We start from the raw sequence: 24019 nt of genomic DNA on the forward strand, positions 1-24019 counted from the left end.
GGTATTTTTTTAAACCTGATGGCAGCCAGCTCCTAGCTCCAGAAAATGTACGTGTCTGTCCCATTTGTTGATCCGACTGGAATTTGCAGTTTACTGTATGGCATTCTGTATTGTTCTCGCAATTGTAGCACGAGAAGTGAGTCGGTTGAAAATGGAAGGAGAAAGAGGAAGCAGAGAATGTCTCGAAATATTGCAAATTAGGTGTCCCACTCAATTTTCTGAAGACAGTTTGAATGCAGATAATGGCATTGTTCTGCTGTGATGTGCAGCCTTGAGAAAAGAACACCATCTTTAAATCTGAGGCCTTCAAGTGAGGCTTGGACCCAAAGTAAAATAGGCACACTGGAGCACTTTTGACTTCTGTGTGTTTTTTATGGTTGAAAGTACGTTTTACTAATTGTAATGGTTTGGAGAATTGCTTGCTAACGTTAAGCTATTTATGATCGCACTGCTGCAATTCTGCCTTTCTGGTGTGACCTGGCCTTATTTTTGTTCGACCGTGCCTTTTTGTAATTTGCTTGGAAGACACAGTAAACAGTACAAAGTGTAATCAGCTTGATGGATGTTCAATGAATAATTTAGACATTTCTGGAAATTGGCTTTCGTGATAACCTTTTAAGTACCAAATATACTTTGAATGTTGCAGAACATACATAAGATATCTGTAATATAATTTCCTTCAAGTGATCTTTAAAATATTAATATTGACCGTAAAAAGTGCTTAACATGATAGGCCTTTATGAAAAACTGCATCTTAAATAAATGAATTGTAGTAATTATTCTATAGTCTTTAAAAGATTAATAGCAGGAGAACTGATATTAATTTTCATTTGCTGAAGATTCAAGAGGCTTTATGTAAGTATTACATATATTTGATCTTTAATACCTTCAGAAATTTCCCTTAAAACTGGGAGCTTCTAGGGGCTGGAAAGGGCTGGTCCGGGGGGGAGTGGAACATAGAGTCTCGTTATACGCGGATGATATGCTGTTATATGTATCGGACCCAATAGTGGGGATGGACGGTATTATGGAAATCCTGAGGGAATTTGGCTGGTTCTCAGGATATAAATTGAACATGGCTAAGAGCGAGATGTTCGTAATTCAGGCGAGGGTGCAGGAGAGTGGGCTGAAGGGGTTGCTGTTCAGGCTAGTGGGGGAGAGTTTCCGATATTTGGGGATTCAGGTGGCACGTGACTGGGGCAAGTTGCATGAGCTCAACCTATCCTGACTGGTGGAACGAGTGAGGGAGGAGGTCCGGAAGTGGAATGCGCTCCCGCTGTCATTGGCGATGACGATTCTCCCGCGGTTCTTGTTTCTTTTTCAGTGTCTCTCCATCTTTATCCCGCGGTCCTTCTTTAAGAGGCTGAATAAAATTATTCTGGGATTTGTATGGGGAGGGAAGTCCCCGCGGGTGAAGAGAGTGATGCTTGAAAGGAGCAGAGGAGAAGGGAGGCTGGCGTTGCCGAACTTCAGCAACTATTACTGAGCAGCCAACATAGCGATGATAAGGAAATGGATGGTGGGTGTGGGGTCGGTTTCGGAGCGGATGGAGGCTGCTTCGTGCAGGGGCATTAGCTTAGCAACCCTGGTCACGGGGCCTCTGGCGCTTTCGCCGGCACGGTACTCCACCAGCCTGATAGTGGTGGCGGCTCTTCGGATCTGGGGCCAGTGGAGGAGGCATGTCGGGGAGGTAAGAGCATCAGTGTGGACCCCAATCTGCGACAACCACCGATTTGCCCCGGGGAACTTTGAGGGGGGGTATCGACTGTGGAGGAGGGCGGGGATTGTGAGGATGGGGGATCTGTTCCTGGAAGGGAGCTTTCTGAGCATGAGGGCGCTGGAGGAGAAGTTTGGGCTGGCGAGAGGGAACGACTTTAGATACTTGCAGGTGAGGGATTTTGTACACAGGCTGGTGCCGTCCTTCCCACATCTCCCGCCAAAGGGGAGGCAGAACAGGATAGTTTCTGGGGGAGAGGTAGGAGAGGATAGAGTTTCAGATGTCTACAAGGAACTAATGGGAGCTGAGGATACGCAGACCGAGGACCTGAAGCTTAAGTGGAAGGAGGAGCTCGAGGGAGAGCTGGAGGACCGGATTTGGGCAGACGCCCTGAGCAGAGTGAACACGACCGCAACATGCGCCAGGCTCAGCCTGATCCATTTTAAGGTTGTGCACCGGGCCCACATGACGGGGGCCCGGATGAGCAGATTCTTCGGGCTGGAGGACAAGTGTGCTAGATGCGCCGGAGGGCCGGCTAACCATGTACACATGTTCTGGTCGTGCCCTAAACTCAGGGGGTTTTGGCAGGGATTCGCAGATGTCATGTCCCGGTTATTGAAAACTGGGGTGGTAATGAGCCCTGAGGTGGCAATCTTTGGGTTTCGGAGGACCCGGGAGTCTAGGAAGAGAGAGAGGCCAACGTTCTGGCCTTTGCTTCCCTGGTAGCCCGGCGACGAATACTGTTAGCATGGAGGGACTCAAAGTCCCTGAGGGCTGAGGTATGGCTATCGGACATGGCGAGCTTTCTTGGCCGAGAGAAAGTCAAGTTCACCTTGAGAGGTTCGCTACTAGGGTTCGCACGAAGGTGGCAGCCATTTATTGACTTCTTCGCAGAGGAGTAAGCGTCAGCAGGGAGGGGGTAAGAGTAGAGTAGAGTAGGGGTATATTGAGGCAGGTCCGTGTGTGAACAGCCGTGGTTTGCACTATGTTTATTTTGTAATTTGTGTCTTGACTTTTTTTTGTACTGTACAATGTCACTTTTTCTATATGCCTAAAATACCTCAATAAAATTGTTCGTTAAAAAAAAAGAAATTTCCCTTAAAATCTAAGTTAATCCCATTGTAATCATTGGAAAACTAAGTGGCAATGGCATTCTGCTGGTAGGCCACAATTGTTGTGTATTTATTTAATGGAGTTTTAACATTAACCACATTTTCAGTTTAATAACTTAATTCAAAAGTAAGGTCAAGAAAAGATACCAAATTACTTTAAATGTTACAACATTTAATGTAGTTGATCTAAAAAATATGTTTGTGAGGAGTTTTTCAAAAGAGACTTTTTTATAAATTATTTTATCAGAGTGACAAAGCCAGAGCTCAGAGTGTGGATAGGGGCAAACCCCTAATCCAGCTCCTTGCTTGCTCCAAAAAACAATTCAAATTGAATCCAATTCATAATCCCCACAAGAGAGACATACCAGATCCAGGCATTACACCTGATCTCACGCTTGATCTTATCCAAAGGGCCGAGAAGCTATCAAAAGAGACTTTAACCTGAAATCCCGTCTGCCCCCTCAGGCTGGAGTACAAGATCCTATAGCCCTATTGTGAAGGGCAGGAGAGTTATTGCCAATGTATCGTCCAATATTTATCCCTCATTCAACATCATAAAATCATTTACTGGGTGTGATAAGCCTCACAAGGACCGTGGGGGATCATTGATTGTTCTCTCCGTGGGCTTGAAAAAAGTCAACTCTCACCTGAACAAGTCAACATTTCCTTCACTGCAAGTTTTCTTACCAGAAAATTATCTTTGGTTGGAGCATTTACAATTGACACACTGGGTGCAATCTTCCCAAAATTGTACAAAATGTTGGATCAGGCGAGAAAAGCTGTGTGAAACTGGGGGGGGGGGGGGGGGGGGGGGGGGGCGGCTTCTCAAACACTTTTTCTAGGCTGTTTAAACAACACTCTGTCCAATTTCAGACTGCTGGTGAGGATTACACAACCAGCTGGAGGACCGGGGCCTAAAGACGCCAGAAACTGCAGGAATCTGAGATTGGGTCACCGTGAACCCCCCTGGCATAAAAGGGAAAGACCTCCCAATCCCCACATTCAGAAAGGGAGCTCCTCAACCCACCCCACCAGGCATGCTCATCAACCCCCGGGGCCTACAGACCTCTGGACCCCTGGCATGGTCATCATGACTCGTTTTGTTTCTGAGGACCATAGTGATGTTGAGCCGATGTGAAATCACGCCATTGGGGGTGCTGGGGCGCGGAGAGGATGCGTCATAGGCAGATGGTACAGATTGGAGCCCTTTAATACAATTATAATATATGTTATAATATGTATATCAGCTTCACGCCCAGGCTGATCTTGTCCCCGGCGGGGGTACGGAAAGATCTCAAACTGAGATCCTGCCAAAACAAATCCCGTTTTTGGCCACTTGCCAGGTTTAACTGCCATTACAGGATTTGCGCTCACGACTAATGGGGCCTCTAGATCATGGGCACTGTTTCTCAGGGGCAGATTAGGCATGCCAATCAAGGATAGGTGTAATTTGAAAAAAATGCCTTAATTTTCAGAAATGTTTATACTTTTCATAGAATTTACAGTGCAGAAGGAGGCCATTCGGCCCATCGAGTCTGCACTGGCTCTTGGAAAGAGCACCCTACCCAAGGTCAACACCTCCACCCTATCCCCATAACCCAGTAACCCACCCAACACAAAGGGCAATTTTGGACACTAAGGGCAATTTAGCATGGCCAATCCACCTAACCTGCACATCTTTGGACTGTGGGAGGAAACTGGAGCACCCGGAGGAAACCCACGCACACACGGGGAGGATGTGCAGACTCCGCACAGACAGTGACCCAAGCCGGAATCGAACCTGGGACCCTGGAGCTGTGAAGCAATTGTGCTATTGTGCTATCCATAATGCTACCGTGCTGCCCTGTTTAAAGATAATCAGCAGATGTGGTGGAGTGATACAGAGGGGTTATCTGAGGCATCAGTCTGGAACCTGCCCATTGATTTCATTAGAGAACTTGCATGATGCTTGTCTGCTGTAACTGACTGGCTTTCCATGCATATGTGTAACACATGATGATCTCAAAATAGGTTTCAGTATGTTGCATATGTGTGGCTTTTGACGTAAGCAAATCCGGAAAGTCTACCAACCACTTGGATATCATAGCTTTAGGAATCAGCCCTGCTAGACAGTTGCTGAACATGTCACACTAAGGCACAATCAATATCTGTGGCTGCAAAATGTTTGCCTTCAGCAATGTCATTACGTGCACTCACGCAGTATTTCACCACATCAAGCAGCAGGATTACGTGCTTTAAAATTAGTTGAGGTGGGGTGGAGAGTGGTGACCACAAGAATATTTACAAGCCTTGTTTTTGATAATGTAAAATAAAAAAACATATATTACAAGCACAAGATGCAAGGCCCTGGTTTAAATTTCTTTTAAAATTCATGATTGCCTGTGGGGAAAAAGAGCCAAAGAATTGTGATGACAGTTCAATTGCATCTTGGTAAAGTTTATTATCACTGAGCCTTTACTTTTTTTTCACAGGATTGTAACAACATAAATTGTACCAAAATAGTTTGCCATGTTGATCAACTGGGAAGAGGGCAGAGTGCAGTGCTGAAAGTTCGGGCTCGTCTCTGGGTTCAAACCTTCCTAAAGGTAATATACAAAGTAGTTAATTAGAAAATGTATATAAAATAATCTATAAAATAAAAACCTATTTTTGGATGAACATTTGAAATGACCTGGGTAGATTGCGAAGAATTTACACAATCTCTTATGTCAGTTTATTTCAGAACCAACAATATATTTAGAAAAGTCAATTTATGAAGCAGATGATAAGCAGCATAATTGCAAATTACATAATGCATTGACTAGGGCCAATATTAACTAATTAGACTATAAATCTTAATGATAGCTTATTTTACCACTGTGCATTCAGAAATTTGCATGTTCATCATTTTGTTAAGTGTTCACAGTTTGCTTCATTCTGCACAAATTACTTAGGAGATTTTAGCTGTACCTATACATTTGTCAACAATTAGTAGAAGACTTAATGTATCTTTACTTCTGAATTATTCATCTTATCTCTTCCATATTATGGAGCAATCACAAGAGCAAATATTGCCTAAAAACACAAAGACGTTTGGTCTTGTGACTGCTATTTCATAAGAGTGCAGCACATCGCATGCTGCTTACTGGGGCGCGGTTGGATTATCTTTCTGTCTAGATTCTTTACCATCTAAGACCCACAAGCACGAGTATTTTATTACGTAACTGTATTTGAAGGAATCAAGCTTTCAGCTAGCTGACATGATGCAGAGTTGAATGGTCTTTGTGAAAATTCTGCGGTACTCAAAAGCACAGAAGTCATAAGATGGTCATTCAAACTGTTTATTAAGAGGTTTAAAGTTTGTGGCTAAAAAATAGATTTTTTTTCCAATTACCACAAGAATCTATGCGCAGTTTTGCAGTGACTGTGTTCCTTTTCACTTCTTATTTCATACTCAAAATTGCTCACATGCAGTACAGAGCAATCACAGCTAAAGATTCTTGACGAACCATTTAGTGGCATAATTACCTCAGAAATTTTGTCTGCTGGACAGCTGACAGATATATTAATATCTGGATTGTCAATTCTGGCTGAACATATGTCTGGAGGTCTGCTCACCTGATTTGACATCTGTGCAATATTTATTCACATAATTTGGAAGATTATTGTTGTTTATAAAACATAGATCCTCTGGGTTGAGCGTCTTTGCACCCACAGAATCATACCTCGTAAGAGTTAATGACCGATAAATGCAGTCATGCAGTCACGACTACAAAACTCTGCGTCTCTGTGTCCATTCACGCACCATAATGCACCTCTACATCCAAATGAAAATTTAGTTCCATGCCTATGTAAGGCATTGGTGAGACTGCATCTGGAGTACTGTATACAGTGTGTTCAGTTTTGTTCCCCTTATTTGAGGAGGGATGTAGTTGCATTAAAGGCAGTTCAGAGGAGCTTCACTAGATTGATTCCAGAGATGAGGGGTTTGTCTTAGAGAGATTGAGCAGTTTCGGCCTATACTCTCTCAATTTAGAAGTATGAGAGGAGATCTAATTGAGATGTATAAGATGATAAAAGGACATTGACAATGTTAGCAGAGGACGTGATCGGACAGCCTGATCAAGCAAGACTCGGTGACGCAACAAGTCCGTTAAATATCACAAGAGGTCTCTCACGGTATTTGTGATGCTCAGTATGTCTTGTAAGATCTAACGACATCTCACAGGGCGCTGCAATCTGGATCATGCCATCGCAGGGCAGTTAGGGTCACTTAGATATGTTGGCACCCGATGTCCAGGAATGAACGCCCTTGCCTGGGATACCTCACCATGGCGTCATTTAGCACTGGTCCACTCAGACGTGGATCAGGCACAATGTCACCTGGGGGCCTCCCAGGCCGTCGGAGACCTCCAGGTGGGCGAGCTCGGGGCAGGGTGATACCCTGGCACTCCCACTGCCCCTGGGCACCTGGGCACTGCCAGTCTGATACCTTAACACTACTCGGGCACCCTGGCAGTGCCACATGAATACTGCCAGACTGCCTGGGTGGTCATGCCAGGCTGTCTGGGATGCTGCCAGGGTGCCTGGGTGGCACTGCAGGCACCAAGAAACACCCCGCTAAACCTACCCAAAACAGGACTCTGTTTTTTGATGGTAAATCACGCCGTAGAGTGGATGCTTCCTCTTGTGGGACAGTCTAGAATGAGAGGTCATAGTTTTATGATGAGGGGTAGAAGGTTTAGAGATGAGGAGAGAATTATTTCTCTCAAAGAGTCTTAAATCTGTGGAATTCACTGCCCAAGATTGCAGTGGATGCTGGGGCATTGAGTAAATTTTTAGGAGGCGAAAGACAGATTTTCACTTAATAAAGGGTTGAAACGTTACGGAGAACAGACAGGAAAGTAGAGTTGAGACCAAGGTGAGATCAGCTACGATCGTAATGAATGGCGGAGAGGGCCCGAGAAGAGATTTCTATGATAAAACATTGCATTAAAACAGCGAATTGCCTACTCCTGCTACTAGTTCCTATGTTCTTATGTTCAGTTATATTACAATTCTCATTAGTTTAGAGGCAGCTCTTTTTTTATTACGTATATTTCAAAATATTTACAAAACATTGCTGGTAGTCTTTCTTAAGGATGAGGCATACACTTGTGAGAGAATGGGGGCTGGATTCTCCGGTTCTGGTGCTATGTCCCCACGCGTTTAACGCCAGAAAAAATGGCGTAAAACAGCCACCGATTCCCCGTTTTGCATGTCGGCAGCATAGCGCACTCGGCGGCAGCTGCTGATACAGCCCGGAGAATTGGCAGGTCCGTGGCCGCGCATGCGCACGGTGGCAGCCTGTAGTGGCCACGCCGTGCTATATGGCGGAGGCCGCTCGCGGACCCAGCCCATGAAATAGTGCCCTGGTCCACCTCCCTACAGTGCCCCCAGCCCCTAATAAGGTCCCCCCTGCTCGCAGATCGGCCCTCCCCAGACTGTGGTGATGCTGGACTGAGTCCGCAGCCGCCACGCCTAGTTCCCGGTGGATGAAACCACACGCGACCGATGTCGTCGGGAACTCGGCCGGTCGGGGGCATAGCATTGGGGGGGCGGGTACGCTGCTTTGGAGGGGGTGGAGCATCGTGAAAGAGGCACCGCCCCCAATTTGGTCGGGAACTGTGATTCTCAGGCCGATCGCCGAACGCGATTTTGGCATCGCCAACCGGAGAATTCAGCACTAGGTTTCAAAAACAAGCTCAATAAAAGATTACTGCCACCAAGTTATTTGACTTCCAAATAAATAGTAGTGTTTTGCAAAAATAAAGCAAAATGCCAGATTTCATTTTTAAAACTCCCTGAACAGGCGCTGGAATGTGGCGACTAGGGCCTTTTCAGAGTAAGTTCATTGACAATAAGCTATTATTATTATTAGTATTATTATATTATTATTATAAGCTTTATTTTAAGAAATGCTGCTTTAACTGCGAAATGTATTTCTACACAGCCGATTTCAGTGAGCCCAGCATCTTAACGCAAGCTGCAGTCTGAGGCAACTTGATATTTTTTCTCCAGTGCTACGAGGGGGGTCAGTAGTTGGAACTGAAACCTTTATGAAACTGTAAATCACAGTAAATATACAGTGTCTAAGTATCTGCTGTAACTGTAATGATACATCATTTTAGATTGTTGGGTACTTCAAAGAAAAGTGGATTACATCAATTACTGAATGCTAACATGCCAAAAGTACTTTTGTGACGTTACATTTATACCAGTGAAGAAAGAATATGACAGAAACTTGCATTTATGTAGACACGAACATTCATGTAGACACAAACTAAGTGATCAAAACGTGTCCAAGAGACCACTTTGTTCTTGATTAATGTTATACAGTGCCAACTTCTTGATCATTGTCCCAGCCAGAAACAAGACATTGAAGAATTTCAGTTGCTGAGGAACTGGGAGCTAAGGTCAGCGCAGGCTGACAGGGGAGCAGGTTCCGGCGTGGGCGGGATGGCTTTTGTAATATGTTGATATGAATCGAGCATCAAAGGACGGGAGAGCGGGGTTCACGCCATACCGGTCGGGGGCCGTTGGCAGTGGGCCCCCCCCAGCAATTATTTGGGCCCCAATGGGCCGAGCGGCCGTTGGTTTCTGTCCCGCCGGCGTGAATTAGACAAGGGCCCACACAGCGGGATCTGGCAAGTAAGTCGGCTAGGGCGGTCCTCGGGGGGGGGGGGGGGGGGGGGGGGGGATCCGAGAATCCGACCCTGGGGGGTCCCCACGGTGGCCTGGCCCGCGATTGGGGGCCACTGATCTGCAGGCGGGCCTGTGCCGTGGGGGCACTTCTTCCTTCCGCACCGGCCCTTGTAGGGCTCCGCCTTGGTTGGCATGGAGAAGACACCCCCCTGCGCATGTGCCAGAATATGCCGGCGGTTCCGCGCATGCGCGGGATCACACCAGCCCTTTGGCACATGCGCGGACTCGCGCAGCTCCTTCAGCGCCGGCTGGCACGGCGCCAACCCCTCCGGCATCTACTTAGCCCCCCGGAAGTGCGGAGAATTCTACTACTTCCGGTCGGCCCGACGCCGGAGTGGTTCGTGCTGTTTTTGACGCCGGCGTTACAAAGAATCCTAATCGGCAAGCTACACTTGCATCACACAAGTGCCAGGCAATGACCATCTCCTACAAGAGAGGATCTAACCATTACCCCGTGACATTCAATGGCATTACCATCACTGAATTCCCCACAAACAACATCCTGGGAGGTTACCATTGATCAGAAAATGAACTGGACTAGCCATACAAGGGGCTTTTCACAGTAACTTCATTGAAGCCTACTTGTGACAATAAGCGATCTTCTTCATATTAATACTGTGGCTACTAAAGGCTAGGCAGGCCAAAGGCTAGGAATCCTACGGCGAGTAGCTCACCTTCTGAACCCCGAAAGCCAGTCCACCATCTACAAGGCAAAAGTCAATAGTGTAATGGAATACTCTCCACCTGGCCGGATGCTGAAGCTCCAACAACACTCAACAAGCTGAACACCATCCAGGACAAAGCAGTCCACTTGATTGCTCCCCCTCCCACAAACATTCAAACCCTCCACCACCAACGAACAGTGGCAGCCGTGTGTACCATCTACAAGATGCATTCCAATAACTCATCAAGGTTTCTTAGACAGCACCTTCCAAACCCACGACAAGGGGCTGGTTTAGCTCACTGGGCTAAATCACTGGCTTTTAAAGCAGGCCAGCAGCACGGTTCGATTCCCATACCAGCCTCCCCGGACAGGCGCCGGAATGTGGTGACTAGGGGCTTTTCACAGTAACTTAATTGAAGCCTACTCGTGACAATAAAGCGATTTTTATTTTCATTTTTAATCTAGGAGGAGAAGAGCAGCAAATACCTGGGAACCCCACCATCTGGAGGTTCCGCTCCAAGTCACTCACCACCGACACGGAAATATATCACCGTTCCTTCACTGTCGCTGGGGCAACATCCTGGAGCCCCCTCCCTAACAGCAGAGTGGGTGTTTCTAACCTCAGGGACTGCAGTGGTTCAAGAAGGCAGCTCACCGCTCTATTCTGAAGGGCAACTAGGGGTGGGCAATAAATGCTGGCCTAACCCACATCCTATTTTTTTTTTAAAGCAGCAGATGATGCATGGCAGGGCTGTAAGTGGGCAACGCACACTGACTTTGTGCTTCATCAATCGCATGCTTCAGCACTGTGTTTCCTTCCATTATTAGATCAGAAGTGGGATGATTGCTGATGATTGCAAAATGATCAGCACCATTCATGGCAAATACTGAAGTAGTCCATGTCCAAATGTAATAGGACCTGGACAATATCCAGGCTTGGGCTGCCAAATGACAATTAACATTCACAACACACAGGTGCCAAGTAATGACTATTTCCAACAAGAGAGAATCAGACCCTTTACATTCAATGGCTTTACCATCATTGAATCCCACACTATTAACATTCTGTGGGTTCCCATTGACTAGAAACTGAACTGGACGAGTAATATCAATATTCCGACTACAAGAGCAGGTCAGAGGCTAGGAATCCTGCAGTGAATAACTCACTTCCTAAATTCTCAAAGCCTCTCCTTCATATACAAGGCACAAGTCAGGAGTGTAATGGAATACTCCCCCTGTGCTTGGATGAGTGCAGCTCTAACAACTTTCAAGAAGCTCAACACTATGAAAGAGAAAGCAACACACTTGATTGGCATCCAATCCACAAACATTCCCTCCCTCCACAACCGAAGCACAGTAGCAGCCGTATGTACCATCTACAAGATGCACTGCAGGAACTCACCAAGGCTCCTTCGGCAGCACCTTCCAAGCTCACAACTACTACCATCTAGAAGGCAAGGGCACCAAATACATGGGGACACCATCACTGATATACCCCTCCAAGCCACTCACCACCCTGCCTTTGATAAATATTGCCATTCCTTCACTATCGCCAAGCCAAAATCCTGGAACTCCCTCCCAAACAGCACTGTGGATGCACCTATACCACATGGACTGCAGCGGTTCAAGAAGGTAGCTCACCACCACCTTCTCAAGGGCAATTAAGGATGAGCTATAAATGCTGGCATAGCCAACGATTCCCACATCCCATGAATGACCCACATTGCATGAATGATCCCATGAATTTAACACCAGTTCATATACCATTTTAAAACTTAGGACTGGAACAGGCTTTAACCACTTACCAGATACCCGTCAAACAGCCAGCTTTTTTCCCTGTAGTAGAGTAATAACCAATACCTACAAGGTGAGACAGGTTGGCACTGCCAGGATGTCAAGTTGACCAGCACACCACCCTGCTCCAAAGGGCATGCAGCTGGGATCCCGGGAGCAGGGTCTCCCAACTTTTGTCAGCCACATTGCTCCATGCTGCTCTGTGGCGAGCTGACTGTTCATGGCCATTTTCATGGTCTCTGGTGAGAAACGAGATGTAATTCCCGCTGGGTGGATCAGTGCGATCCAGATAACAATCCACCCGCAGTTCTTTTCAAAGTTCTTTTGGAGCCTGGGGAGATCACGTCTTGGGATCTGCAGAAGCCGCCAGGTCTGGATCCATGGAGATCGGCCTTTTTAATTGGCACCCTGGTCTCAGAATAACCCTACAGCACCCACCCCCCAAATCACTGGGAAGACGCCCCCCCCACCCAAATCTCTAGCAAGACATGCCCCCTCCCCCACAAAATTGCTGGCAAGGCCTCCCACCCCCCCCCCCCCCCCCACCCCCCCCCCAATCGCTGGCAAGGCCACCCCCTCCAAATTAATGGTAAGTCCCCCCTGTCCCCCCAGTCCCTGGTAAGGCCTCGCCCCCAAATCACTGGTAAGTCCCCCCCTCCCTCCCTATTCACTGGTAAGGCTCTCCCACCCCCCCCCCCCCCCCCCCAAAGTGAGCAAAATCCCATTATTGTCTCTAGCTCCCTCCTTCAGGCCCCCCCACTCAGTGCCCCCTTCATACCCCACACCATGGCAGTGCCAACGTAGCACTGTGGACTCAGAGTGGGTGGGTACCCTATCTACACTTGCCGCCAGGGTGCCAAGGGATATTATTCAGGGGAGGTGGGGGCCTGGTGGGTATTGAGTTGTGCAAGGCTGGAGGGGCGCAGGTCAGGGGTCTTTCCCTGGATGGGAGTTGTCTGGGAAGTCTTCCCTCCATAGCTTTGAAAATTGTTAAACTCACTCCCAGCATGACACGTTCAAAGATCTGTCAAATGAAAGTAAATTTTTCCTCTGAAGCCTTTAAACTTTTGATGTCTGTTCTAATAAGTCAATGTCAATGATCTGTGAGATTACAGTAAAACTCTTCCCATTGATGGTGATGGAGGCCTTTGAAATGCTTTTATTTTCATGTTAAATTTAATTCCCCTTTAACGTTTTCAAGCCTCTGGGCTTTCTGAGAAGCCTTAAAGCTTTGAACTCCATTGTTTATATTTAACTTCACGGTTAATTCCTTTTACCAGTCTCTTGATTAACAGGTCCAGGATATTTCAAAGGAGGAATTTGCTTTGTTTCTTTTTCTATCACTTCATAGCTCATTAATTCTGAATTGTTTCTTTTTTTGTTTGTAACTGCAGTTTTACAGAGAGACTTTTTCTTTGTTCTGAAGTCCTTCCTCGAAAGACCAGGTGCTCTGCCTAATTCGTGCCCCGGCACTTTGGCACTGCCACCTAGCACCCTAGCAGTAGTACCCTGTGTACAGTTTTGGTCCCTTATTTAAGGAGATATGTCGTTGCATTAGAGGCAGTTCAGATTGATTTCAGAGATGAGGGGCGGGATTCTCTGTTTTGCCAGCACCCGGGGGTTTCCCGATGGTGTGGGGCTGCCCCACAATGGGAAATCCCATTGACCGGATAGCGTAATGGAGAATCCCGTTGGCGGGTCGAGGCTGAAAAGCAGCGTGACTGGGCGGAGAATACAGCCAGAGGGGTTTGTCTCCTGACAAGAGATTGAGCAGTTTATGTCTATACTCTCCCGAGTTTAGAAGAATGAGAGGAGATCTAATTGAGGTGTAGAAGATGATAAAAGGTACTGACAAAGTAGACGTAGAGCGTGTGCAAATTTTCCGATTGTGGTCAATCTAAAATGAGAGGTCAGTTTTAGGATACGGGGTAGAAGATTTAAAACAGAGATGAGGAGAAATTACTTTTCTCAAGGGGTTGTGAATCTGTGGGATTCACTAGCCCAAAGTAATTTTTTAACATTTAGAGTGCCCACTTCATTTTTTCTCCAATTAAGGGGCAATTTAGCATGACCAATCCACCTACCCTGCACATCTTTGTGTTGTGGGGGCGAACCCAAGCAAACACGGGGAGAATGTGCAAACTCCACACGGACAGTGACCCAGAGCCAGGATCGAACCTGGGACCTCGGTGCGTGAGGCAGCAGGCTAACCACTGCGCCACTGTGCTGCCCTACTCCAGAGTAGGTGGTCACATTTTTAATTAGCAATTGGGCAGCACGGTGGCACAGTGGTTAGCACTGCTGCCTCACAGCACCAATGGCTCCGGTTTGATCCCGGCCCCGGGTCACTGTCCTGTGGAGTTTGCACATTCTCCCCGGGTCTGCGTGGGTCTTACCCACGCAACCCAAGGATGTGCAGGGTAGGTGGATTGGCCGCGCTAAATTGCCTCTTAATTGGAAAACAAAAGAATTGGGTTCTCCACATTTTTAAAAAAGAGCAATGGGTTGAATGGTTATGGAGAACAGGCGGGAAAGTGGAGTTAAGGTCGAGATGTGATCAGCCATGATCATATTGAATGGCAGAGCAGGCTCGAGGGGCTGGATTGCCTACTCCTGCTCCTAGTTCTTATGTTCTCATTCAGGAGAATTCAGAAAGAAATTCATTTTATGCGCCATCATGATTCCAAAAGCGTTCCTCCCTATTGGGAGATTGTATACTGGAAAACGTATTGCTCGATTTTGTTCCACAAATACAAGCAGCTCAGCCTCTGAACAAAAACATCTTCAACTTTGTACTTTTAACCATATGTGTTTGCACACACACCACTCTCAGTGAGGTATGGCAGATGATGTTAAAAGTTACCATGTCTTCCATTCATGGTTTGATAACTTTCAGCAGGTAGGATTTGGAATTGTCTGCCTCTAAAGTCAGCTGAGCATACAGACCAGAAGGAAAGCAAGGTCACTACGGCAACTATTTACCATTATGTTGACCTAATTTGAGCATATCTTTCATGATAGGCTAGTTGCACTGTCGTGCTAACTTCCCTTCACAGCTGCTAATGACCTTAACCACCTCTCAAATGAGAGGGAATGCTTTGACATTATACATAACATTGATTCATCCGATCACCACAAAGAGCACAGCAACGCAATAGTTGACACATTTTGGTCTGTATCCAAGCAGCCTTTTATTGTTATCTTGATGTATCTTGAAAGGGATAGAAATTGCAGTGTTTGGCTCTGTGAATTGGAATAGTCTCAAACAGGAAGCTGATACCTCAGTCTTGCATTCCAACTGCTTTTTTGAACAAAAAAATAGGCTTAATTCTGGCAGCGACAATGATATAATATCTCGTGCCGTATCCCATCCAAACAGCTATGTATTTGCATTGGCTCACTGACTCGGTTTAACGAAAGATACATGACAATGATTGCCATAACGCAGAAATACGTTGAGGAAGACCATATGAGTAGGTGCTTTTCTATCTTTTCCGTTCACAAGTCTGAGTATGAGAAGATCCCGGACTGATCTTGTCCGAGGTACAAGTTTTAGATTAGCTATAAATTTTCTGATGTCGGGACAGAAAAATAGGAAGATATTAAAAATTTGTTCTCATGTTGTATGCCTGCAACAATCACATTTTTGGATTTGAAAAACAAGCTGAGCACTACTTTTTGCAGATATACCATAGGACCATTAGAGATAGGAACAGGATTAGACCATTCGGCCCCTCGGGCCTGCTCCGCCATTCAATGGGGCCATGGCTGAATGTCAGCTTTCCGTTGCCGCATCAAAGTCCATCAACTCAACCAGCCAAATCACGATCCTCCTCAGACGTCAGCTGTCAAGAAACAAGATCCACCACAGTCGTAAGAGGAGGTTCCTGTTTTAATGCAGCACACAAGCACACCGAATCCTGAGGAGACTGGGCCTATATTCTCCAGAGTTTAGGTGAATGAGAGGTGACCTCATTGAAGTGTACAAAGTTCTTACAATAGGGGGGATGCAGAGAAGATGTTTCCCCTGCCTAGAATCAGGGGAGACAGTTTCAGGATGAGAGGTAGGACATTTAGAACTGAGATGAGGAGGAATTTCCTCACTCGGTGTGCGGGTGATCTTTGGAATTCTCTACCCGATGAGGTTTGTGCATGGCTTGTGTGGGAAAGCTTAGAGAAAATAATAGTCACCACAGTGCCAAATTTCTTCACCTCCAACTCTTCTCAGATGACATCTGGGGACACCTGCAGAATCTCCCAATCTACAGCCCACAGGTCTGTCACCCATTTCACAGGTGCCATGCAGGCCAATTTTGAAAAGGGAATGACATACAGATATAATGCCTGTTTCAGTTGCAGGCTTTGGATGTCTCTTTTTCTTCCTTCACTATAATGGCAGCTGACAGATTTTCATTGCACAGTGTGCCCTGTCTGACCAGCTGCTTTATGCAAATGGGTGAATGTGGTAGTCACCAATGTTTGTATATATCACGTACATAAGATGTAATACGGTAAGGCTCCTGTACTACAGGTACGGGGGTAGATCCCTGCCTCCTGGCTCTGCCCAGTAGGCGGAGTATAAATGTGTGTGCTCACTGAGCTGCAGCCATTTGGGCAGCAGCTGCAGGAGGCTACACATCTCTGCTTAATAAAGCCTTGTTTACTCTCTACTCTCGTCTCGTAATTGATAGTGCATCAGTGCAGTGCCTTTGACTTTGCAGGCTTTTGTTCGTGGAAAGGTTTGGAACTTACATTCATTGGGTGGCACACCTGGAACTTAGCACACGGCCTATGTTTTACAGGGCCTCAAAGGATGGGCTGGGAGGCCAGGGGGACCAATAAAATTGTGAGGCTGGTGTAGTGCCAACACCTTCCTGCTACCATGACACTCTGTCAGTTGCAGCGAAGGTGAAGGTCGGTCAATGAGTCACTTTTGCAACCAATTAAGGGCCTTTTCCCACTACCACTAGTATTGTACCTGCAGTGCGTGATCCCTCTGCACAACAAATACCTCTTTCAGTTGGGATAAAACATGGCTGAGCATGCCAGCATCACTGAGCATGCAAAGCCTGATCAGTTAGGCCTCTTCAAGCAAGTTTTTGCTTGTGGGCTTCATTTTCAAAGTAGTTTCTCTTTGTGCTGGGCACAGATGGAACTTTGTACACCGTCTGAAGGTTTAAGTAGCTTTAGTGATCTGGGTAGCTGAGACGGTGAGATTATGTCCCAATTTTCACAAAATTGGATGATTTAATGAGGAGTACCACTTTCTGAAAAGGTACCTCTGGCACGATGCGCCACCCACTGCCACTTCGACCTGACCATGTCACAGAATACCTGTCTCTGGGACCTGAACTTCACCATAAGCACAATGACCTACCCCAGAGCTGCTGCAGACCAACTATAAAGAACAGCTCGTTACTACTAAGGTTGTCACAACATTAAACTTCTGTGCAACAAAAAAGCTGTGTTATATCCTCTCCCCTATTCTTCAACTCTCTTCCACTGACCTCTTGTGCATTCCACTCCCTTCACCTCACTGTTTTGTAGCAGATTCCTCAGTTGCTTCAGCGCTACTCTCTCAAACTCCCTCCCTAAAATCCAATTCACTTCTCCACCTAGAAAATCTACTCAAAACAACACATCTTCAATGCAACCTTTGGTTAGCTCTCCAAAATTTTATAGCCAAGCTGATTGTCGGTTCCTTCGCTCATTTTCTTATTTTTATTTCTTCTCCACATCCACTACCGTTCTCCCACCGAGCTTTGTAGACTTTGGAATGTTTGCTACATTAAAGGCCCAATCTAGATGCAGATTTCTGGTGTAGGAAATACCCTCCACCAGCAGCGGCTGTATCGAAGCACATCATTTATAACCACGCTGACCTGGCAATTTGCCCACCATTCACAGCACTTACAAATTTCATCTGCTCCCCATCCCCTGCAGCATTGAAACAGATTACAAAGGGGAAATCATTTATCTAATTTATCAACGTGTCCATACAAAAGTGAAGTGATCTATTTTCTGCATTCATGTTTAAGATTGGTGCATGTAAATATTATAATCAGTATTTTTCTTAAATTTCCTTAGCCCTAATTTTAAACTCCCCAAGTGTGAGGGGTAACTATGTGTGTTAGTTGGAATGCTGTGACATTAATCCTTTGGATCCAGGGAACTTAAATGTCCTTAAAATGATTGAAACCACGTGCGATAACACAGTCGCTGCTCGCATTCGCCTGCCCATCGGCACTCACTCAGTCTTTTGGGCCCTTGCTAAAGTTGGAGTGTGTGTGGCAACCTTGAGAGGAAGCCATCCCAGTGGCGCAAGTGCTATAGCTGGATCTTGCATCAATGTTCACAAAGTCAACCATCCTGTACTTCTCAATCTCCTTATCTTTCCAGTCTAACAGTCTAACAGAAAGCTGCTGATGGAATTTACATGGCGCTCACCTTGCTGGAGCTCAATGAGTCACTGCAGTATCTCACATCTTCTGCACTGCACTCTGGCTGTTCACCTTGTCCACTGCCTACAACCAAGCCTGTTTCATGAGGCTGACTGGCCTCCTTCTTCCTTTCTCAGGAAAGAGATCGTACCTCCAACACAGCTTCTAGCATCACCTCAAGAGCCGCATCTGTGAACCGTGTGGCTTCGATCTGCCTTCTGGCATCCATTTTCCTCCTCCATTTGCACCCATAAATTTACTATCCACAAGTACAGTGCTGCTGCAGTGTATGCTGCCTGTATCCCTTTAAATACTCACGAACATTCAATCTTCTAACTCTTCACCCTGCCCTCTGCACCTAGTTCAATCAATTCCAGAGCTGCCCTCTTAATTGGCTGGCTCACGTAAAATTTGCCCACGCGTCCTGCTACTCACAGGGCAGTTGCCAATCTGGAACTTGCTCCAATGCTCCTTTCAAAGTTAAGGCCTGGGGGGCTGGATTCTCCAAAAATGGGGCTATGTCCCCACACCAGCGTAAAACGCTGGCGTTTCACTGTTGACTTTCCTTCAAAACGTCATTCTCCTATCTCAGGGGCCTAGCAGGGTCCCAGGGAACTGCTCGCAGATCTGCCTGAGGAAACGGCCCATGCACGCCCGGTTGGGAGTCCACGCATGCGCACGGCGGCGGCCTGCAGTGGCCATGCCGTACAACATGGTGCCTGCATTGCGCGGAGCAGACCTGCCAGATAGTGCCCCCCTGGACACCAACTCGCCACTCCTGCACTGCCCGGACCCGCCAATTCTCCAGCCGCTTATTTCATGCAAGCCGAGAGTTTTACGTGGCATGGCTGCTAGCCCCTCACTAGTCGGAGGGTCAGTGTGCGGGCGGCGCAGTTTTTCCCACACAAAACGCCACGGATCCTCCAGACATAGCCTCAAAATCAGAGAATCTCGCCCAAGATCTTTTGAAAATAGGAGGGGCACTCCCAAATTTGGATCTTATTCTCCATTTTGGAATGTTCCAAGAATCTTCATGATTCTGAAAAACCCAGACCTTAATCTGTAAAGGTGCACCCATTTTCCATGCACTGGAGTTAAGCAAATTAGGTGGCAAGATTTGAATTATAAAATTCAGCAGGGTGCAATCCATTTCCTGCTCTCCAGATCCAAATGTGTCTGCATCACAATTTTTGCAAACATTGGCCTCTTAACTCCCTGCACCGCTCAATTAGCTGAATATTTACTTTTGATTTCTGACACAACAGAACACCAAACTACATTCATTCAATTATAAAAAAAGGTTTGCACAATTACAGTTGTAGTGCAATTATTAATGTTGTGTTGATCAACATACACTTACTCATTTCAGCGACCTTTAATACAGATATCTAGTAGTACTTTTTGAGCTTTTACAATGCTCCGGAAATAGAATGTGCCAAACTTCCTGACATAAATTATTTCAAGAGACAAATTTGTTATCATGTGTCTCGTCTCCAAAAGCCTTTTCAGAGGTTTCCTATGAGAATTGTGACATTCTTAAAACTGATAGACGGGGGAGAGCTAAATCTTTTAAATCCATGATAAGAGTTAATTAAGTTTGCATTCCTCACATTCTCAGTGCACTGTATCTTCGTGGTGGGATATGTCAGAGCTGTAATATACTTGTAAGATATAATTAACGGTGAAAATGAACATTGGGCATTACAACAAAATGATTTTGATGTGACTTCTTTCAAACAAATGGAAACTTCACGCAACGCACACTACAACATCTGTTCTGATTAGTGCTCTGGGGTTAAATATTCTCATCCAGCAGTTTGGAATGTTTTTACAATTCAGCTACCGCGACCCAAATTCAAATTATTTCCTTCCTCTATTGCGACTATTAGTGATTACTAATGTAATTTTAGTCTGTAGTGTACAAATACTCCAACTTACTTTGACATTACTCACTTCAAATTTGGATCAGGAATTTCAGCAAGCTTCTCCTGCTCAGCCGGTGGTACTTTGGCGAAAGTTTAGCAGAAACCCCATTTACATGCGGGAGCTGGTATTCCACCTCGGCCAAGGTTGGGTGGCAGAGCAGAAAATCAAAAGCAAATACTTGATTGTTTTCTCAGCATTGAAAATAGGTTGTAGCAAAGCTAAAGACCTGTGCTTATCCATGCAATTGTCCTCATGTACTAATTCCCTTGTCCCATCCTGCCCCTTCTCCCACATGTGTATCCACCACCACTTGACATACCTCAATGCACTGAGTTCCTTCTCCAGTAAGCAATAGGTTCAATGCTCTATTTAAAGTCATGTTTCTATTGTATTCTTTTGTATTTCAGACCATTTATGTCCTGCTTAAAATTGCTTTTAATATATTCTTTATTATTGTCACAAGTAGGCTTACATTAACACTGCAATGAAGTTAATGTGAAATGCCCCGAGTCGCCACACTCTTGTGCCTGTTCGGGTACACTGAAGGAGAATTCAGAATGCCCAATTCACCTAACAGCTGGGGCGAGATTCTCCGCAAATGCGGAGAATCGTAAAGGCTGCCGTGGGACAGGCCGTGACCCACGGCAGCTTTCACGCCCACTTCCGGGGCCGATTCTCCCCCCCGGGCTGGGCTAGGAGCGCGGCCCCGTGCGTCACGGCCGCACGTCAAGCGTCACGCCGGCTGACGCGGCCGATGACGTCAACCGCGCATGCGCATGTTGGACAACGCCAACCCGCACATGCGCAGTTGCCGTCGGTGGACACCGATCGCGGGCTTATGCCCCCCTTGGCACGGCCGTGGTACTGCCGTGCCAATCGGGCCCCCAGATGCCCCAAACGGGCATCTGGCACCCGTTTCATGACGGCAGCGAGCAGGTGTATTTGCTGCCGTGTTGAAATGGGCGTGAAGGCCCGGCCGCTCGACCCATCGGCCTCGGAGAATCGCCGCTCGCCGTACAAAATGGCGAGAGGCGATTCGTGGCGCGGGTCGGGCGTGGGGGGTCGGAGAATAGCGGGAGGGCGTGAAAAATGTCGGGAGGCCCTCCCGCTATTCTCCCACCCGTCGTGGGGGGCGGAGAATCGCGCCCCTAGTGTTTCGGCACTTAATAATAATAAGCGCTTCTTCTCACAAGTAGGCTTCAATGAAATTACTGTGAAAAGCCCCTAGTTGCCACATTCTGGCGCCTGTTCGGGGAGGCCAGTATGGGAATTGAACCCGCGCTGCTGGCCTTGTTCTGCATTACAAGCCAGTTGTATAGTCCACTCGTGGGGGTAGCCGGAGCACCCGGAGGAAACCCACGCAGACACGGGAAGAGCATGCAGACTCTACACAAACAGTCCTCACCTTTGAACAAATATAGTTAATTTATTCCTCCAATCCTCATAACTGTACAAGTGTTGTATATTGGACTGGCCCTCATCATCCTGATCTGATTTGTTTAACCATTATCCATTATAATCGGTTTAGGGTAAGTAACTACCCACTGCTGCCCATTCTCAATCTTCAAAGAGGCCTTTAAAAAGAAACAGGGAAAAGTTCAGCAGTTTTGTACTGTTTAATCAGTCAAAAGATGTAGAATATTTCGGCCTAAATCATAATAAACTACATACTTGGATTAAGAGCTCAAGTTCTGAAAGAAGCAACATACACCACTTCATTAGCACCATAGAAAGCAAACTGATTTCAGAACATTTACTTACAGTTCAGTTAAATAAATAAATATCCTGGGAAGCTGATATTCCTATCCAGTGTAACCAAAGTATAGTGCATTATTCCTAACAGACTTGGTTTGCAAAAACCAACGTTCACCAATTTTATCTGTGTTGCCTTGGTGGAGCAATCAATTATTTTATTTGCATCTAAAACTAACCGAAAGAACCAAGCACAAGGAATCACTTCTGTTTCACTACTTTGATATGTGGTTCATTTTTTAACTGTTTTTCTTGACAGAGAAGAAACAACCATTACTCTCTACAGTCTCTGGTGTCATTTGCAGTGAAGGAAATGGCATACAAAATCCAGCCAGAGGAACTACCCAGCTCAAGTACTGTGGTAAGTGCCTTGAGGGAAAACACATTTTATAAACATGAGACTTGCTTAGATAACATTAACCGGATGTATATAGTCTCAGGATCCAGAGAGAAATTACCAAGACACAACTTCCTTTTGCTCAGGCTGACTGCTTCCATCCGTATGTGTGTGTGTGTTAACATAGCTTTAGTATTTCTCATGAGAAAGATTAGATTTATTGCTGCAAAACACAACCATAATTTTGTACCTTTATTTAAAGGGGCTCTCATCTTACATAATACTGCTACTTCCAAATTTCAATCTTTTCAGAACTTTGTCTTGTCCTTAGTTTATTTTGACAATTTTTAGTTAGACTGTACTAAGATCACATATAAATGATATCCTGGAAATCCTCAATATTTGTTTCACAGTATAACCAGGGGGGGAATTTTATGGTTCCAAGCCGGTGCATTAGAAGGTGGGGCTGCTTGTAAACTTCTACGAGTGACCTACCCATCATCTACTCACCTTTACCCGATCTGTGTTCCATTTAGTGGGTGGGCAGTTGAGGTGAAGGGTGGTCTACTGCCCTTAGGTATGTTGAGCTCCTTTGTGACCAAGTAATGGCTACTTAAGAGCCTCATCCTGCCCCCGCTACTGTTTACCCGTAGCAGTGCGAGTTCTATGCCAAGCAGGTAGGTCACCAACTTTAGCTGCGCCATCTGGTATCAGACCTGGGGAAAGGAGTACCTCTTTTGAGGATCCCCTGTGTTCATCCACCCCATTTTCCACCATTCTCACCCCCCCCCCCATCCCTCTCCTGCACCTTCTTAACCCAGCCCCCCCCCCCTCCCCCCTCCTCTCAATGGAGCCTGCCAATCAGGCCCTATTGGATTTACCTTCAGAAAGGCTCCACTTCATCAGGATCTCACTGTGGCCCCAATAGTTGGCACTGCTCGTATCTGCCACTGCTGGGAGCACAAGTCTCACCCTTATCCAATTAACACCCTGACAACCATTACATGGCACTTGGTATCAACAGTGATGCGTTCCCCGCTGATGCCTATCATCCGAAAAGTCCAGCCCTAGCATTTCACATATTTCACTTGGTTGATGTTATGTCACAGAACTCATTCTCTAGATGCCAATTTTACAGCTTCACACAACTCATTCTCGAGTTCCTGGTTATATAGAACAAGTGCTTTCATCTCTATTGTTCCACAATTGCACCTTTGCACAATGATTTGAGGATTTAATGCACAGTGTAAATCTCCAAATCTTAGATTACTGTTATATATAGTGTTGTATGTACGAATTAACCAGGAACAGCCAATGTATTACATTTTATTGATATTTCATCTTCAATAAACAGTTGACTATAATAGCATTTAACAATGGCCTAATGTACCATGGTGGCACAGTGGTTAGCACTGCTGTCTCACAGCGCCGAGGTCCCAGGTTCGATCCCAGATCTGGGTCACTGTCCGTGTGGAGTTTGCACATTCTCCCCGTGTTTGCGTGGGTTTCTCCCCCATATTCCAATGATGTGCTCAGTAGGTGGATGGGCCACAC

The 24019-nt window shown here is 46.1% G+C and overlaps 1 protein-coding gene and 1 long non-coding RNA gene across 3 annotated transcripts in view; one reads left to right on the forward strand and one right to left on the reverse strand.

Moving 5' to 3' along the window:
- itga8 (integrin, alpha 8) overlaps window positions 1-24019 on the forward strand; it is a 253980-nt gene that overhangs the window by 218448 nt on the left and 11513 nt on the right. The window contains exons 27-28 of the mRNA XM_038797951.1: window positions 5301-5414; window positions 22388-22489. Of these exons, the coding sequence (XP_038653879.1) occupies window positions 5301-5414; window positions 22388-22489 (216 nt within the window). The remainder of the gene's footprint in view (window positions 1-5300; window positions 5415-22387; window positions 22490-24019) is intronic.
- The window catches only part of LOC119966387, a 126479-nt gene continuing 107698 nt past the window's right edge, over window positions 5239-24019 (reverse strand). Inside the window, exons 1-2 of one of the 2 annotated variants that reach the window (XR_005460754.1) lie at window positions 21782-21939; window positions 5239-5408 (exon numbers count right to left, since the gene is read on the reverse strand). This is a non-coding gene — a long non-coding RNA (uncharacterized LOC119966387). Of the gene's footprint in view, window positions 5409-21781; window positions 21940-24019 lie in introns of those variants that run through there. The other variant, XR_005460753.1, reaches the window with a different exon arrangement.

This window comes from Scyliorhinus canicula, chromosome 5, assembly GCF_902713615.1.
Source record: "Scyliorhinus canicula chromosome 5, sScyCan1.1, whole genome shotgun sequence".
NCBI lineage: Eukaryota > Metazoa > Chordata > Chondrichthyes > Carcharhiniformes > Scyliorhinidae > Scyliorhinus > Scyliorhinus canicula.